Here is a 12932-nt window from a genome sequence, read left to right as displayed (position 1 = left end):
ATTTCCCTGCATCTGCTGTGGTCATGTATTCCTACCTTCATTAGAGGACTAAAGAACCAAATTTCTCCATGTCAGTATCGGACTGGGACACCAGGGGCCCACCAAAAAACCTTTAACTAGGGGCCCACCAGTTAATCTTAGACCAGGGGCCCACTGTCAGTACTATTATTCTTCCTCTCCTCACTCAGCCTCTATTCTCCTAATCTCTTTTCTTTACATACTATAATCTATTATTCCATCTATTTAGCCTCTTTTTCTCATAGAAATAGGGAATAACCTTGAAATAGGCCAAATGTTTAGCAGCATGAGGGCCCACTGACACCTTGGCCCACTGGGACTTTTCCTGGTATCCCGGTGGGCCAGTCCGACACTGCTCCATGTTGTTTGTTTTTAAAACTTGACCCAGAGTAATGGAAGTAAAAATAAACTTTGATTCTCATTTATATTCTGCTGATGTGAAATTATGTGCTGAGCATAAGTCATTCCAAAAGGCATGAGGCCCTCACCTTGCTGTTGGGTTTTAATGGGTGTTCTACGTCTCTGCTTCCCACTAGCTTGTAACTGTGACCCAGTCGGTGCCGTTCGTGATGACTGTGAGCAGATGACAGGACTTTGTTCATGCAAAACAGGAATCTCCGGCTTAAAGTGCAGCCAGTGCCCTGATGGACGCAAGCCTGGCCTTACAGGCTGTGAGAAAGGTAAATACATGCTGGGGGAGCTGAAATATGTGTATTTAGCCTCTGAAGAACTGACACAACTCTTCAGCTAATGAATGCAATTTATGTGTCATAAAACTATGTGCCAAACACTAGAACGAACTACAGATGCCATTATTCTCACCAGGAGAGCCATAGGCTGCCAGTCACTGTACTTTGGAAATGTAAATGTATATACAATCTATGCCCCCAAGCAAACTGACCATAGGAACCGCATTTAGAAACATCGTCACTGCTTTATTTATCCAGTCCTGCCATTTTCCTTCCTTGTACTCAGTAGTGAATTATATGAAAGCAGAAATTCCGCTGAATGACAAATTATTGTTTTTAAACTCAGCTGTGTGGTAGTTTAGCAGCCCGGCAAGCTGAACTTGGAAATAAAATGTTAATCTGGAAATCCTAACTCTGAGATGCCAAATTCATCAGTGTTTTCTGCTGTTGTGAATTCGAATCTCGGATGGCTGTTAATTGGCTAAGTTCATTACAACTGGAGACCTGTAGCAGTGGATATTCCATGAAGCCAAGCTGAAATGCTGCCAATTTCAATACTATGTTTAAAATAAACGAATGGCATGCATACTACATTTGCCAAGATTCAGTAACGTGTTCTCCTTTACTCCCTGCCACAAATGCTGTGCACTTACAGGGACTGGGAAGCTGCAGACTGGCTTGTCCCTGGGTGCAGGAGTAGCTGCCACATGCTGCTGCTGGATAGGGAGTTTAATCTCTAGTTATGCCTTCCAAGACATTTTGCATTAAATGCATGTAAAAGTTATACTTCATATGGCAATCTCTCAAATTGGTTTTGTGTAACTAACTGCCTGCTGTATGTTCATGTGGTCAGCAAATGTCAGCCGTGGCATGTAGTCAGCCCCAGCCTGTCTTCTTTCTGCTGCTGTAGGAGACTGCCATATGGTGATCTCTATATGTTTATAGATAATGTTTTCAACTGTTTTCCAGATCCTTCAGCTCCTAAATCTTGCAATGCCATCAAATGCCAGTTTGGGGCAACTTGTGTGATAGTTGGAGGATTTGCTCACTGCGAATGCCCATCTCCGCTGTGCGCTGAGGCTAATCTCACAAAGGTAGGATTGCTAGCACCCACTAAAGGCCTCATCGTATTTCCGTAGATTGGGGATAGACTGCTTTTAGCACTTGCCTACTGTTGCAGAACTCCCTACATACTTCTTGGTGGGGGAAGAGTTAAGCACATGATGTGCTGTTATGTAGGAGATAAAGTACAGTATGTGTAGTTGTCTTTATACAATGTAATTGCTTTTTATAATATGAGAATCTGTGGCACAAGTCACCTGGATAACATAAATACCTGGAGCAAATCTTGAACAGTGAATCATTCCTGAACAGTGTTCAAAGCCCTCATACTCATAAAGGTATGGGATCCATAACCCAGAAACCTGTTATCCAGAAAGTTCTGTATTACAGGAAAGCCATCTCCCATAGACTCAATTTTTAATAATATTATTCACATTTTTAAAAATTAGATCCTTTAGATTAGATATAATGAATCCTTACTGGAGGCAAACAATCCCATTGGGTTTGATGATTTTTAAATGATTTTTTTAGTAGACTTAAGATATGGAGATCCAAATTATGGAAAGCTCTGGAAAAGATCCAGAAAATGACAGGTCCCAAGTAGCCTGGATAACAGATTCCAGTGCCCAGGACCTGGGGTTTCCCGGATAAGGCGTCTTTCCATAATTATGGATCTCCATACCTTAATAGTCTGCTAAAACTAATTTAAACATTTAGGGGGTTATGTATTAAAGTCTGAATTTATCTCTATATTTTCTGCTACAAATCCACTCAGGTTTTATGCACTTATTTATTATCAAAATCTCCCTAAATTTTGCTTTGCGGGAAAAAAACAGATTTTCATGATTTTTTCGGATTTTTCACCTGTTTTTCACTATTTGTTTCCAATTTTGTAGCAATGCTTTTAAGTCATAAACTGATTATATCAAATTCCATATTGCATATGAAAAAGCTTGCACAGCAATGTTTTTTTTTTCTCAGTGACGGGCTATTTTTGTGATGTAACCATGGCAACACCAATTAAAATTGTGTTGGCCCATATTTAACTGCAGGTAGTACGCACGGAAGTGCATTGGATTTGCCATGTTTAGAATCTATATGAAGTGACAGAAATATGTTAAATCACACACAGTGCCATATATAATTAAATTAGCTGTTTCTGCCAATACATTTAAATCATTGTTCTTTATATATTCCCATATATACATTAAAAGTAGGTGTAAAATTGACAACTTATGAAAAGAAAATCATGCTTCATTAGCATGACTTCCTTTTAAAGTAGACTTATTTTTTTACAAGTGATTTGATTAGAAATCACACATACCAAGGTATTAATTAATGGTACTGTACCCTATTTTTCAGCGTGACTGCTGCTAAGCTACAAGAGGGTGTAAAAGGGTGCAACAATTCAGTCAGTTCTAGTATCTCACTGCAGCCAATCAGAAAATAGGATTTACTGCTCTGCTTGTTGCAAGCAAATATCCTATTGGTCCATATTAGTTCCTGGACCTGCAGCAAACACCGCACCTGTTATAATAATATAATAGAGTAATTATCCTTGACTTTTCACAGAGTCCAATTTATGTTAGGGACTTGGCAAGACAAATGTAATATTTCCATTACTCCCTTTACATCTTTTAGGTCTGTGGTTCTGATGGTGTGACATACGGAGACTGGTGCCAGTTGAAAACCATTGCTTGCCGTCAGGGCCGGACTATCACAGTAAAACACACTGGACCGTGCCAAGGTCAGTATTTTGGGTGAAGGTTATTGGTCAGTACTTATCTAACACAACCTTCTGTACTGTCATCATGTATTTTACAGATATTCTTAATCACCTTGCTACAACTGTAGTGTGCATGTCTGTTTTAGTATTCTTATGAACTCTTAGTAATCTTTGTATCAAATAACAGATTTAAAAGCCTCAATCCTTGTGACATCTTAATAGAGTTTTTGTAGAAATTCTCGATTATCCTCCAGAAAAGGCAAGTGTTACGTGGGATAAAGATGCCATTACATCAACGAGGTTAACAAGAAAGGTTAACATGGGCAAGCAGATAAGCCACTGCGATGGAACTACTGACTTCTCAGCAGGGTCATTGTGAATTGTGACTTGCTAATAGAAGCCAGTATTATTCATATGTTATGGCTATGTGCTTGGGGTGTGTACAGGCTGCAACTATCAGTCACTGAAAAACCATCCCACTTTTATCTTACTGTATATACTGAATTCTAATGTCATTAAATTGTTAGGGATTTAGCCGCTAGTGTAGCCTTGCCCTTAAGCATTTAAAAATTATTACCGGATAGGTTTGATATACATTCTTCTCTTTTATTACAGAGACTGTTACTCATGCCAACCTTCAGACATTGAGTCCAACAGGAACACCCTCTCCACCTATAGTTCGGACTCTGCCAACCCCAGGAACCGCAAAGACCTCAAAGTCCAAGAAAAAGACAGATTCCTTCCAGTTAGTCTTTGAGGCCACATCACTCAGTCCATTTTCCAGCAGCACAATGAGAACAGTGACTCAGACGCATAAAGCTCACACTTCTACCGTTAGGCCAGCCGTCACCATTCCCACAGTCCACCCCACTGTGTCTCAGATTTATGATGAATCAGGAAGTGGCAGTGGGGATGAGGAGCTAGAAGCTAGCGGTGATCGGGATTTAAGTGGTGTTGAACCCGAAGGTGAGTGTATTAATACCCAATGGTTTATTAACGTAAAGATATGCTTTCTTCCCAAAAAGAGGCAAGGAAGTAAGCTGTATTGCAGACAACAAAAATGTTTAGGGGCAGATATATTATTTAGACGCAATTGTAAAAAAAACATTTAATAATTGATTTTTTTCCATGATCAAGGTTTTTTCTCCAAGATTTTCATATACAAAAAGAAACAATACAAAAAATACACATGGGTGTATTTTCCATTGGCATATTTCAGATGGAAGAGAAGGTACCTAAACTGCCACTGCCACCTCCCATTCAAGGTTTTGGGGCTTCCCCAACTGCTGTAATATGCCAGAAGAAAAACTTCACCATCTGCCTTCAGCCAAACTGTTTATAAGGTCTGCACACAATACCTTTACCCTTCTCAGGGGTAACCAGGCAAATAGCCCTTCAACACTAGCTGCTGCTTTCTATTCACCAGAATATTAAACACACGGCCTATGGCAGCTACTTGTAGTTTGTATCACTCAGTAAAGCTGACCCACAAGTATTTACCAAAAAAACAGCAGTTGTTGGGTAAAGGCACCTCTCATATATACTGTATGTATAACTCAAATACAGGAGGGATGTTTGGTGTATAGAATCAACTCTTTATTTTCTGTCTATACAAGGAAAAGTGAAAGAAATATAAACAATATTTTAACTGCAGTCATTTGTTATAATGTGTGTTATAATATGATAAGCAAGAGATAATATGTAACACTACACACACAGGGCAGCTTAGCAGTTTGCAGACAAACACTCTTTGTATAGTAGATATATTTTCCTTTTGGGTGACTGTCCCAAATAAATAGTTGTATAGTTACATTAAAATGAAGTTTAGTTTAAAAAATAAATTGGACTGTCACAAACCTAGGAGGTTATTTATTAAAATCTTGAAAGATACAAGTTTTTTTTCACTAGAAAATTTAAATTTTTTAAGGGAAAAAAAACTAGAATTATTGGAGATTTATTATACCCCAATGCTGCAAAAAGCCTGAATTCAAAAATCCGCCATCTCAGACCTGTCGAGGTCCTGTATAAGTCAATGGCAGAGGCACCTATCTCAATTTGTCGTTTTTGTGGTCTGTGCTGGGTTTAGGCTGAAAATTTTTACTTTTACTGGGCTTTTATGCAAAAACTTCAAGCGATTCCAACAAAGCTCGATAAATTCGAGCGATTTTGGTTTCTGTTCGATTTTATCGAGTTTTTTTGCAATCCAATTAAATCTAGTTTTTTATTAATTAATAATTTAAAATCGGTCATGGAAGTTTGGTCGTAGTTTTTTTTAATAAAATATGAGATAAATTTGGATTTTAGTAAATAGCCTCCTTATAGTCCCAAATAAGATTTTTTTGGTTAAACTGGTCTGTTCAATAATACAGAACATGCTATCTAACCTTTAAATCTACAAAGGGAGACTTAAAAGTCTGTATGAACCCTTTGTTGTGCAGAGCACATTTCACTGGGTTACCTTCTGTTTGAAAAATTAATCTGCCTTACAAACACTTAGGGGTAGATTTAGCAAGGGTTGAAGTGAAAATTTGAAGTAAAAAAAGCTATTTGTGTGTACTTCGACTAGGGAATAGTCCAAATTAAATTCAAATTTGAAAAAAAAATGTAAATATCAAAATTGATCATGTACTGTCTCTTTAAAACTTTGACCATTCGCCATCTTAAACCAGCGAATTGCTGTTTCAGCCTTTATGGGAACCTCCTAGAACATATTTGGAGTCAATTGGTGGACTTTGAAAAATCTAAGGTTTTTTTTTAAAAATACTTTGAATCAAATTCAATCAAATATGACTAGGGATGGGCAAATATTTTCGCCTCGTTTCACCAAAAAAATGACACCCATAGACTTGTATGGCGGCGTGCGTCAAAAAAAAAAGACAGAAAAAAGCTTAGATTTTTTTAACAAGTTTCAGTTGGTCTTTTTTTATTAGAATTTCGAAGTTATGGGAGTTCAAAAAAAACTTCCATTACTTCAAAATTCGACCCTTGATAAATCTGACCCTTTTTTCACAAAGACAAGAAGCTTGAAAGAAGCACAGGTCTATTTTATTTCATGCTTGTAAGTACCTGTTGCTGTTATACTTTGGTAGAGCCATTTGATGCAGAGAATGAACAACAGGAAGAAGCTGAAGAGAAGAGAGATTTTGTAACCACCACAGTCATAGAAAGAGCCAGCTGCTATAACACACCTCTAGGATGCTGCTCTGATGGAAAGACCCCAGCTAATGATGCAGAAGGAACAAATTGCCCAAGTAAGCAAATCAGCTATGGAAGTGTTATTCTATGTATATTATTCATTGTAGACTGAATTATTTGGTTCCAGACAGTTATTTATGTTTCATGGCTTTGGTGAAGTGCTGGAAAGAAAGTTCAGTAAATACCTGGCTTGCCTGTTTCTATAAAACCAACAGTGAATAGTTATAGTTAATTGAGGTACAAGGGAAACAAACATGTCTATTAGATATTAATGTTATATATTTTATATATTTAATAATTATCAGCATAGTCCCGTTTTTGGGCATGGTAAGGTGGAAATCTGACGTCTCAGCAGGAACCATTAGGACAGAAGATGGCCATAGTAGAAGTCCAAGTTGCTTAATATAACATTATATAATGCCATGTTAGATGCTACTTTATCTTTGGAATAAGTTTTTTTTTCCAGAAATAACAAGCTTTCTTTTACTTAACTGAAACATTGCTTCAAGAAAACCAAAATGTATTATTTTTATTACTTTAAGTATTTAATTTAATAATAGTTTATAAGGGATGAGGGCTGTATTTTTATTGTGTTATACCATGTAGGGGTGGGTTGTGGGGTTCTGCTTGATCAATAACCAACACTAATCATGAGTAAATGAGACTGCAGCATATTTTTCTCCTTGGTGAAGGAACTACCAAAGTATTTAATCATTCTAGCCTTTGGCAGATTGTAGTACCCCTGACAGCATGTAAATATATTTTTCATAAAAATATATAATTAATTTAAAAGCAATAGAGAGTTACAGGCAACCCATGGCACACATTATCAATAGAGAGTGCACGGGCTAAATAGAGCTAATTCTCAGGCTTAGAATGTGCACACGCTATGGATGGATCAAATTAAATATTCTCTCCACCAAGATCACAGTGTTTTGAGATCTGAGAAGAAAATATCACAGATTAATAAAATTAAATAATAATTGCAAGATAATGCTATAAATAGTAATAATTCAGTGTATTCCTTATCACAATTACAAAATCCTTAGCTGGCAGGTCTGAAGGTAGGTTTGCCTCAGATTTGATTTCTCTGTGCATATGTATGTCTGTTTGATTCCTCTCTGTTTGTCTACCTGCTTTTGGCTAATTTGTCTTTCTTGTTGCCCAGCTAGTAAAGGCTTCCAGCTAAGCCGCCTCTCATGAGGAATTACTGTACCTGGTAAAGTGCTGTGCTACTTGGTCCTCCAGCCACTGGATGGAGCCATATCCACTCAGAATCACTTGCACCCACTTACTAACCTTTCATAGTTCAGATCTGCACCATGCTACTAACCTTATGCCAGGCACTGCCCATGCTGCCACTCACCACCCAAAAGGGAATAGGGGAGACAATTAGGCAGCCGTTGAGTGACTTTGTGTTGTTTTTTGATATCCAACAGTGACATATATTTATTTTTGTCTCCCAACTGCAGAAACCAAAATTTTCCAAGGTGTCCTCATTGTTGAAGAGTTGGAGGGACAAGAGGTGTTCTACACACCAGAGATGTCAGATTACAAGTCTGAGCTGTTTGGAGAAACTGCCAGAAGCATTGAGAATGCAGTAAGTAATCAAAACACATTCAGTTTGATTGGCACCCAGCTATAGTTTTCATTGAGTATGTAAAGGTGTATTCAAAACAGCACACCCTAACATGGAACAATTAGGGGCAAATTCATCAAGGGTCGAATATCGAGGGTTAATTAACCCTCGATATTCGACTGGGGAATGAAAATCCTTCGACTTCGAATATCGAAGTCGAAGGATTTTGTGCAAATACTTCGATTGAACGATCGAAGGAATAATCGTTCGATCGAACGATTAAGTCCTTCGAATCGAACGATTCGAAGGATTTTAATCCAACAATCGAAGGATTATCCTTCAACCAAAAAAAGTTAGGCAAGCCTATGGGGACCTTCCCCATAGGCTAACATTGGGTTCGGTAGCTTTTAGGTGGCGAACTAGGGGGTCGAGTTTTTTCTTAAAGAGACAGTACTTCGACTATCGAATGGCCGAATAGTCGAACGATTTTTAGTTCGAATCCTTCGTTTCGAAGTCGTAGTCGAAGGTCGAAGTAGCCCATTCGATAAAAACACTTCGAAATTCGAAGTTTTTTTTCTTCTATTCCTTCACTCGAAGTTAATGAATTGGCCCCTTAAAGTGACCCTGGCATAAAACCATTGGTTTTATACATAGGATTTTACCAACACATTCTATACTTGTAAAATACCATTCACTATTCTGACTATATTATTCTGTCTTTAAATGGATCATTAGTATATGCTGAGGCACATTGCCTACCTTAAATCAGTGTAACTGAATGTCTTGGGAAAAAAGTGCTGTGTCTATCACACTGGGTAAACATTCTACTGAATTATAAGACCACTTATAATGCAATAGTCAATCTATGTTTAAATAATGATTAAAATGTCTTCACTGTGAACACGTTTACAAGGTAAAGGCCAATGACTACGGTCTGAAAATGAAACAAGTCTCTCAACCTGCAGCCTTGTCTGTTTGTAAAGGGCATAATTTAAATAACGCGTTGTTAAAGCTGGAAAACTGTGGCAGAAGTAAGAGGTAGGGTAATTCACCTAATGACATTTGAATCTAAATTTAATATACTTTAATGGTCTGTGTATTAGATATTTAAATGCAGAACAGTAAAGCCCAGACTGAGACTGGTGTAATCGTTGTCTGAACATTCATATATACTTAATCATGTACAAACAAATATATTTGCAGTGGTCGATGAGTTTAGTTCAACAGGCTGTTAAACAAGCCAGGGAACGCAGAGTATTAGCTTTGCATAATAAGGAATAATGAATGCCCACTGCAAATTTCATGGATATTAGAAACACTGAGGAATATACTGACAATATAAAAGGCCAGAATTTGAGTTTGAACAGCAAGGTGTCTTCTCAGATGATCTATAATTTTCATTATAATTATCATTTAATGCATGGGTGGAAATTTTGACCATTGTCACCTTAATGGGATTCTGTCACTTGAAAACGTTTTTGGTTTTTTTTACAAAAAAGTTATTAGTTCTCCTCCTGCATTGAAATCCATTTTTCAAAAGAACAAACAATTTTTTCTTAATATGTCATTCTGAACTCTGACGTGAAGGTAGACATGTTCTTAGTTACCCATGTGACTTGTGGTCTGATAAACTTTAGTCTATGCTGCAAGTTCCTTCCCTTTTTCCCCCAGCAGCCTATCAATAGAACAAAGGGAAGGTAACAAGATAACAGCTTCCTGATAGTTGCATTGCTAAAAACGCTCCTGTGCCTCACCTAGTGGTAGAAATGCAAATAGCCCTCAATAGTAAAACCTGAGTCCAACCACGACTTCTCCCTTCATTTGCATTGAAGAGGCGAAACAGTAGCTTATCTGAAAGTAGTTCCATGGTGAAGTCCATGGAAATCACCCGAGATGGGTGCCTACACACTGATATTACAACTAAAACTACATTTATTGGTTCAAGAATAGAATTATAAATGGTATAGCTCATTATTAGCAATGTAAACAGTGTAATTTAGAAATAGAAACGTCACCATAAAATCATGACAGAATCGTTTTAAGTTGCAAAAGGCACCCATTCATTTTCTGCAGCTCTTTGCAGGTTTACAGCTCCAAGTATTGTTTAGTCAACTGATAAAGGAGGATGTTGGCAATTGTAGCCTCTCACCAGCTACAAAACACATTTATGATGTCAGACATAACCTCAACCTTTTGTATTATCGTTTCTCCTTGCTTTATTTTACCTGACAGCCTCATTTTACATCTCATGTTGCAACCCTCTCCTCACAAATGTTCAAATACATGGGATACTCACCCTGTTCTTGTATCATAGTAAGCAAGTGCAGAGCCCACTATAATAGCAAGGAAAATTGTTCCTCGCTGGACTCCAGTCCTTTCTCTTTTTTGTACTGTGAATTCTAATGTATTCCACATATTAGATTACTGATTCAGGTATCTGAGAGCAAGTAAGGGGGTTGAAGGTCTCCTTCCCATACAATTTGGACAGTGTAGACTAGTGATCACATCAGTGGTTAAAGGTAACATTGCCTCTTTTTTAAGTTATTTAGATGGGTAGTACTGAACTATGTGTGTGCATTTTGTGTGCATTGAAATTCAGTGTATCTGCATAAACATACCTCCCAACTGTCTCTTTTTCAGAGGGACAGTCCCTCTTTTCACAGCTCAACCGGTAGTCCCTCATTTGTACTGGAAAGTCCCTACTTTCTTTGCACTGAACAGCCAGAAAAAGAAACAAAGTTTCTCACTTAATTGGCTTTTAGCAGAGAGCCCAGAGCAGCTAACAGGTACAAATATGATACTTTGTAACAATTTTGAGGCATTAAAAAAACAGTTTAGATAAGGAGAAATATTTTCAAACTTTCATAACCTGCCAAATTTTGTAAAATGAACATGGTAATTAGGGGGTGTGGCCAAAGAAAGGGGCGTGGTCAACACATTTTGCTGTTCAACGTGTGAAAAACATTTTTGTCCCTCTTTTTACTTCCAAAATGTTGGGAGGTATGCATAAATGAAGCACTGAACAGAGAATCAGTGGGACTGAAAGAAAAGAACTAAGGCTTACTCACTGTGGGTGCAACTTTGTTCACAGTTTTATTAGGCACGGCAGGCTGTGGCGACCATATTGCCTCACTAGATGAAACTGGGAAAAAAGAGGCCATTACGGTCCCCATAGATGCAAAGATTTCTCTTGCCGAACAACGGATTTTAGCGAAATGCTTCGAAATTATCGTGCAGTTAGTGGAATTCCAACGATCGAACATCTTACGATTTTTCGGCCGACATCTGTTTGGAAATTGATCAGCCAGGTTAAAAAATCTTTGTTGGTCCCAGTGCAATCTATCTATGTTTGCAGGGCCAAGCAGACTGCTACCCTTTGTTTTCCTGGCAAATTGGTCTTTTTAGTTGATGGACAATTCGTACGATCGTTCCGAGATAATCGTGGTCTCATAATCTCAACATCTATGACCAGCTTCGATTTAGGGAATTTTAACTAGCACTTTCTGACATCAGCTTGTCCCTGGGATAAATAAGATTTTTGCCTCAAACCACAGACATAATAGTTAAATAGGGAAATTAAATCTGTATATGGTTTTAATGAAATAGAGGCTATAATGATATTTATCTATACAGAACCTATACTTGAAAGGAATGTCACACTTGGCGCTTCTCAGCCACCGTATTTCAGCCAACTTAAACATGCCTGTGATCACCTCCTGTGTTGTTTTCACTTAAATGGAAAACGTCAGGAACTGTAGATGTGAATGGGTTTCGGTCTAGAATTATCACAAAAAATGCTCTCTCACCTTCATCCTCTGGCATTTCCCAATGAAGTGGTTTTTAACTGCAGGATGTAATCACAGGTGCCCTATGTGATGTTACCCGTATACATATTTAAATAGAGAACAAAGAAAATGAGAGCTTTTGAGATATCAACAACTTTAGAAGAGACTTTCAGCTGTATGGTCACTAGAGTATTGATGTGGAGAGGAGGATGCTTTTGAATTAGGTTTAGAAATGACAGCCCAAAAGTGATAGCTAAAATATCTCTTTAGGCTTATCTCCCATCTGCTTGCCTTTGTTGGCTTTTGTTTGTTTTCCGATTCTCTTCTTTTGGCTTTCTCTTTACAAGTACATTCCTTGTGCAGCAGTTTGCTTTGTGGTAGCTTTGAATACATATTGTAATTTTCTACAGAACTATCTGTACTTTCACACTGCATTGTATGCTTTGTTTGCCCCTCTCTGATTCATCCCTCCAATTTATACATTTTAAAAAATGCTGTGCCTCAGTTCCAAAATATTGCAAACATTCAATTGCTTACCCAAGGATAAGATTTGTGTTTTGTACATACGCTAGTGTGCATGTTCAATATAGCAACACGAGCAGAGTTTGACTTCAAGGCGTTGTTCACCTTTGAGTTAACTTTTAGTATGACGCAGAGAGTAATATTCTGAGACAATTTGCAGTTGGTTTTCATTTTTTGTTTTATTTGTGGTTTTTGAGTTATTTAGTATTTTATTCAGCAGCTCTGGTTGCTAGGGTCCAGATTACCCTACCAACCATGCGTTGATTTGAATAAGAGACTGGAATATGAATAGGAGAGGAACTGAATAGAAAGATGAGTAATAAGTAGTAGCAATAACAATACATGTGTAGCCTTAC

General features: G+C 37.7%; 1 protein-coding gene across 8 annotated transcripts in view; it reads left to right on the top strand.

Moving 5' to 3' along the window:
* LOC108696525 (agrin) overlaps positions 1–12932 on the top strand; it is a 291780-nt gene that overhangs the window by 239137 nt on the left and 39711 nt on the right. For all 8 annotated transcript variants that reach the window (XM_041569323.1, XM_041569326.1, XM_041569324.1 and 5 more), the window contains 6 exons: positions 555–698; positions 1677–1801; positions 3411–3516; positions 4111–4461; positions 6585–6746; positions 8163–8290. In XM_041569323.1, coding sequence (XP_041425257.1) covers positions 555–698; positions 1677–1801; positions 3411–3516; positions 4111–4461; positions 6585–6746; positions 8163–8290 — 1016 coding nt within the window. The remainder of the gene's footprint in view (positions 1–554; positions 699–1676; positions 1802–3410; positions 3517–4110; positions 4462–6584; positions 6747–8162; positions 8291–12932) is intronic.

Source organism: Xenopus laevis, chromosome 7L (assembly GCF_017654675.1).
Source record: "Xenopus laevis strain J_2021 chromosome 7L, Xenopus_laevis_v10.1, whole genome shotgun sequence".
NCBI lineage: Eukaryota > Metazoa > Chordata > Amphibia > Anura > Pipidae > Xenopus > Xenopus laevis.
Note: the sequence above shows the minus strand (reverse complement) of the source record. Positions and strands in the feature narration are given on the sequence as shown.